The 6,810-nt window shown below is 31.9% G+C and overlaps 1 protein-coding gene across 1 annotated transcript; it reads right to left on the minus strand.

The window, feature by feature from the left end:
• Window positions 1–397: 397 nt before the first annotated feature.
• Window positions 398–5,515, minus strand: TVAGG3_0307730 (the record flags this gene model as incomplete). The annotated part of the gene is made up of 1 exon (XM_001313333.1): window positions 398–5,278. One exon carries the CDS (start codon window positions 5,276–5,278, stop codon window positions 398–400), a length of 4,881 nt encoding a protein of 1,626 aa, XP_001313334.1.
• Window positions 5,516–6,810: the final 1,295 nt, after the last annotated feature.

Raw genomic sequence — 6,810 nt, forward strand, 5'->3', positions numbered from 1 at the left:
ATTTGCACCATGAAAAAAAAATCCACTTTTTTTTATTGGTGCAAGTCATTATATCGGCTCTGGAAAATAGAATCAGCACAGTATGGTGCACTCATAATGAAAATAGTGTGTATTGTGCCATAAACGCAAAGAATCCTACACAATCTAATTCATTATCACAAATTTCGCTATCAATTCATTTTTTTTTTCAGTGAAGTAGTCTCAATTTAAATTGAAAGTGTATGAGTTGAAGTGGGGAAAAAATATTGTCATTTTGATTGTACATTCAGTGATAGTCCGTATGCCTCTAAAACATGAAAAGAAAGAATGAAAGAAAAATAATGCAAAATTAATTAAATCAAACACAAAATAGTAAATATATTTAAAAAACATAAATAAAAAAATAAATAACATAATATTATTCCGTATATTCATAATAATCTTCTTCGTCATCATAAGCATCATACTCTGTATATTCCTGTTCCTTATGCTTTTTGTTAATATTTGTGAAAGTCATGTCATCTGTCTTTTCCATATCTTTTGTTTTAATTTTCTCTCTTGTTTCGTCAAGTTCCGCACATGAAGTATCTTTGCTCTTGTTCTTAAATTTATCATCAATCTTCCAGTGGTCAGTGATCGGTTGAAATTCAAATTGAGAAGGCACATTGAATTTATTGTGATTAATTGGAGCCGATGGAGCAGTAGCTATTTCTCTTTTAATTTCATTTGCCTTTTGTAAGTTCATCATATTCTGTTGCATCATCTGTTGCTGCTGCTTCCTCATCTCTTCAACACCCGGTCTTCTGAGGCATAAAGAGTTGAATTGGAGCGTGGAAAGTTGTCCTTTTTCGCCTTCAATCGGCTCTTCAATTGTTTTGAATGGTTTACTAAATAATTGGTCGTATATTTCTGAGTTCACTTCTCTATTGAATTTCTCATGTTTCATGTCTTCGAATGGGTAAGGATAGTGGAAGAACTCTGATATAGTTGAGTGGCATCTTGTTCTTAAATTGAGCATCGACTGGTGCATCGAAATCGTCAAGTTATCGATCATTTCATCAACTTCTGTTATCTGTAATTTTGAAAGATGAGAATGTAAACCTCTTTCTGCTTGGTTTTGTTTCATTCTTTTCATGGCCAAAGAGTATTGTGCTGCCAAATCTCTTATCATTGTCATTCTCTGCTGCGTCTTAAGATTACTAAACAATGAATCAACATCATTTCTAGGCCATGGACAAGTATTTATCGAAGGATGTTTTGACAAAATTTCGTAAATTTTTGTATAAGAATCGATTGTTTTTGGTGATTGTCCATCCAATTGGAGATCCAATATTATCTCATTTTTCTGAAGCATCTTAGCCATCTTTGCCAATCCTTCTCCATGTATATGGTTATTTGAAATGTCCAGTTCAACAATGTTATAATTATTTTCCATTAAATTCGCAATTATTTGCGCTCCATTTAATCCGATGTGTTTTTTAGATGTTCCGGATATACCTATATGGAACAATGTTTGTTTGTTGAACAGCATTTCCAAAGCTTCTTGTAGTTTTGAAGAAGTTTTGTGGAAATTTCCGCCGATGTTGAATTCTCTCAAATTTGTCAAATTTTCAAACCAATCAAGAGAATCGACGAAATCTGTTGTTGATATATCATTGTGTTCCAATGACAAACCATTCCATTTGATGAGTCTGTTCGATTTAAACAACTTCACAAATTTTCCAAAATTCTTTCCGATTCCGTTATTATTCAAAAGTAAATTGAAACCTGACAATTTTTCGTTATCTTCAATAGCAGCGATTATTTGTCCGCACCATTCTATACTTAAGTTTGTATCGCTTAAATTGATTTCCTGGAGGAGTTCCGTTGTTTTCAAGTAATTCAGTAAAGAAGGCAAATCTTTTTTAGTTATTTTTGAACCTTCCAAACTCAAGAACTCAATTGGTTGTGGGAAATCAACTAAAGCATTAAACAACAAACCAGATCCACTTATTATTGATCCGATATCCAAACATCTTAACACGTTCATTTGAAGATTCCTCATTTTCTGGAGGTAATTCATGAAATATTTCAGTCCATCTTCATTTACTTTGCAGTGTTTGATCAGAAAATATCTGATCTCATGCAAGTATTTGTTGACTGACAATGCTTTCATGAAATTAACTGTCTCTGTTTGGTCCATGCCCGTGTCACTCAAATTCAAATACAACAGTGGATTTTTGATTTTTGAGAAGGCATAGGCCAATTTATATAATTCTTGCAATGGATTATTTGACAAATCGTAGAAAACAATGTTCAAACTATCATTACTTAACATCGCTTCAGTGAGTTCGTGTATTCCTTCGCGTATTGAACAGTTTGAACATTGCAATAATTTCATGGATTTGTTTTTAGCAATGACTGGACTTATCAACTTCAAAAAGTCTGGTCTTGAAACGTCTTGTATTATGTGGCCGTAAATAAGTGGTGCGTACGTCATGGCCTTGAGAACGGGCTCGAGATTGACGGGATTCCCGAAGAAAACATCGATGTCTTGGAATGGTAATTCAGAAAAATTTACAAAAACGTTTCCTTCACAAATTATTTTGTGAAAAAACTTCACGAGATCGTGATTGTAGTGGGTTTTGAGGACAGTGCAATAACTTGTATACGAGAACTGGAATTTCTGTGATACAGAGAGAACAGGACGAAAATGTGGCAAATCAAATCCTTCCGGCATCGAAACTTTGCATTTAAGAACAGAAGGTATGTTGCATGTACAAAGGAGATAATTCCTTGATAGTATCTCTACAAATCTGTTAGAATAATTAGTCATAATTGATAATCTGGATTCCGGAAAAACAAGTGTCACTTTTTGGTCATGAGAAATTTTGATTTTTTTGATCTGCATGATAAAGAACTGCTCGAAAACCGTGTAGCTGCCTGTAACATAGGCTTTGCGGACAACTAATATAAGGTGTTCGGTCAAAATACAGATTCCGTGCATTAATCTTCTCTTATTTATGCGAAAATCCATTTTAAAGATCATGAAAATGGTGTTTTGGCTCCTGGGAACTAATGTAACAAGCTTTTCTATCTCTTCTTTCGGTAATTTCGAATCTTCGCTCGATATAATATCTGATTTTTCGTTCTCAGCATTTTGGCCGGCCATCTTTGGTTTGTCTATGAGGTTTGATACTTTTAAAAGAATTTGGGTGTCGTAATTTGGCTTTGTCATGTGTTTCACCGCATTAAATTTTTCAATTAAGGTTGGATATGTTTCTTGTAGGTTTGTCTTAAGGGAAGTATACTTAATTGCCGCATACATGAGTTCTAGAGTGGAATTAAGTCGAGATGTCGATGAATTTGTCAATAATGAATCTTCAATTATTTTTACAAGCGTTTCTATATTGATTTCGTCGGATGAAATTGTTATTACATGTGAAAGCAAGTGAATGGAAGTGGAATCAAGTCGATTCTTTATAGAAAATAAAATTTGAATTAATTTTTGAGAAAAAGGAATGAAAATTTGACTGCAGTTGTCAGAGAATGAATGTGGTGGATCACAAAAAGCTGCATTCGCGATCATATTAAAAAATAATATATTTTCTCGGAAATTTTCTGAAGAATTTTGTAAAGAATTGATTCGATCTGTTAGTACTGATGATATTATTGGCGGTATCGTCTGATAACTTGCTAATTTTATGATAATTTCGAAAGATTTTTGTCGAATTTCTTCATCGTTGTCAATTAACAGTTGTTGGAGGGCCGGAATGATTGTATCGTCGAAGCTTTTAAAAGTTACACTCGATAATGCATCTAATCTGATCTCCCTGTCTTGTTCCAACACAATACTCGAAAAAATTCTTTCCAAAATTTCAGTAGAAGGGTTTTCTTTGTTGTATTTGAGTATGTACATGTAGCAAGCCCTACGAACCAGCCTCGAATGAGCACTTAAATGGTCGGAATACTGTAATATTAAATCCGGTAAAATTTTTTTCGAAGGAATGTTGAGGTCGATCAGAAAATTGAAAATTCCGACGGTTTTTTTTGCAGGAGTTGAAAATTTTAAAAGAATTTTGTTTGAATAAGTGATAACATTTCGAATTACGCTTTCGCTGTATGACGGGCATGCGTTTAAGAAGTTTTTGAGGGAGTACGACAAGATTAATGAGTGAACTTGGCTGTAAATTTTTGGGATATCAGATTCGATCAAATCTTGTAAGAAAATATCGCAAGCAAGAAGCGCAGATGATGTCTCTGGGCTATCAGGGTACTCCAGGATTTCTTTTCTGCATTTTTTGATATTCATTAAAATTTCGTCATTTTTCAAAATTTTTGCATGGAAAATGAAGCAAGAGAAGTTGTATATTGTGTCATTTGTTATAAGATCCTTTTTCTTGAATAAATGTGCGAATGTTTTGATGATATTACTGTTAATTTCGTTGTTAAACAAATCTGGCGAAACAATTACCAAAATAGGGAGAGTATATAGCGTAGATATCTTCGCTGTAATATCCTTGCCAAAAAGAGTATCTGAAGGAAGCGTATTTATTGAGAAATATGAAATATCTTCTCGATATCTCTGAAGAATCATCCAAAGAGCCATGCAAACGCCTGGAAATTGTTCTGTCTTGCCAGATTTGAATGGTTTGCATAGGAATTGGATGATTTCCTTATGTATGTCGAAATCATAATCCATTAAACGTTTCAAACTTTGTAAAGCAAGGGGATAATATTCGGATTCGGTTGTCTTAAAATAACTAGCGATTAATCTGCGATAATAAGTGTTGTCTTTCTCAAGGAATTCTGGAAAATACTTTGATATTGTATTAAAAATTCGAAATCCTGAATATTTCTGATTACCATCAGCGCTATTTAGCCATGAAATGCATTTAGATACGAAATCTTCAATTATCTTAGCGAAAGAATCTTTCAAAGGTATAGATGCCCAATTTAAAATTTTTTGGAAAAGATCCCATGTTAAGGCGTTCTTGTCGGGTGGTATATTTTGTAAGTCTTGACATATTTTATAAGCTTTGTATTGTTTTTCGTGGTCTTTGACTTGACAGATAATATTTTCGAGAATTAAAGTTAATGGAGGATTGTTTAATTGTTTAATTGATATTTCTGATAGTGCCTCATCAATTTTGTATCGACCGTTCCCCGAATTTTCGCTTTGAGTGAACTGTTTTTCATAAAATTTTTTGAAAGATCGAACAGAAGTCATGTATATGTTGGAATCCATATCACCCATACTCCTTCGGACCATATTGATGTAATATTGATATGTTCCTGGTTTTGGTTGATTGGATTCCATAAAATTCTCGAAAAAAAATTTATTGAAGTTTTTATTTTGGGGAGAAAAAAAAAATAAAATAAGGTGAACCGGGATCCAAATGATCGCTTTTAAGAAATAATAACATTTGATTTATTTTAATCTCAAGCACGAGTTGCGTAATATTGATTCGTATCATCATTATTCCAACTTTTTCTAAATTCTAAATTAATTTTGAGGCTAAAGCTGTTTTGGATTAGATTTTTTATTCATCATCTACATTCTATATCTGAAATGAATGTTGAATCACTTGATCTTCTATAAAAATTAAATTGTTCAATGAAATCACTCAAAATATTGCTATTTCATCACAACCACAGACAAGATTCTATGATTTAGCATGATGAGTCACGACATTTTATAATTCCCCGCTTTTGAAGCTCGACTTCGGATTTCTTCATCAAATAGAAGAAAATTATTCTTTTGCAGATTGCATATAATGGAAATGTATCCAAGAAGGACAGAATATAAGAGTATATTTGATCTATATGTAATCTAGTTTAATTTAATATTGCAACATCAAAACCTGATATTGCTCATATATGGAGGTACTAAAGCTATAATATGCCAGTCTTAGCTCCAATATGTCTGAAAAGAAATGCAATATTTTCCTTTATATTGATTTTTCAGTCAAACACAATTAATACAGATATTATGAAGAAGACACGAAGTTTCTACCAAAATTAATCTATGTTGTATAGCAGAGACAGGATTCTAAGATATCAAAGGATGGAGACGAAATTGTTTATTTCAGAGAAGAACGTAAGTTTGTTTCTGTATTGATCAACGATGCTCTATAATGAATCTCATATGATTTTAAGTCGATTATTATAAAACTAGCCTTTGGCCTGAATAATTTTGCAAAACTTGCAAATATCTTACCTCATTCTGAGAAATCTTTTTCCTAATATGAATTTTCTGTTCTGTGATATAAATTTCATTGTTTTGAAATCTACTTTTCATTGTTCTCCTTTAGAATCTTAAAGAATCTCTTTAATTCATTCTATATTTGAATGTTGTATTAACAATTTTTATTTCCTATTCAAATACAATTGTATGAAATACTATAGTACAACGATTGAGGAGTTATCTCCTGATATCTCAAATAACAACTCCATTTCATTCTTATTGTTGTTGAAAAAGATGTGTGTTTGGTAAGTCTATTACATTTTAGACATAATTGGATAAAACTCAGTCTCTTGAGAACTGAATTTTGAAAATCCATGAAATTTTTTTACGATCTGATTGCAAACTGATTAAATTTTATCTTTGATTTAATAAAGAAAGATATTTCCATATATTTGATATATTTTTGAAATCTTCTCAGAATTCAATGGATATTCATTGTTATGAGACAATATTTACAATAAATGACTTGTACACATGAAATATTAATGAAATATAATGTTTTATAAGACAAAAATGCATGATAGATTGGAATTTCCGATGATTGTTTTATAGGATGATCACATATGCGTTTATTTGCAATGAATATTGTATATTAAAAGGACTTT

This window comes from Trichomonas vaginalis, chromosome V (genome assembly GCF_026262505.1).
Source record: "Trichomonas vaginalis G3 chromosome V, whole genome shotgun sequence".
Classification (NCBI taxonomy): Eukaryota; Parabasalia; order Trichomonadida; family Trichomonadidae; genus Trichomonas; species Trichomonas vaginalis.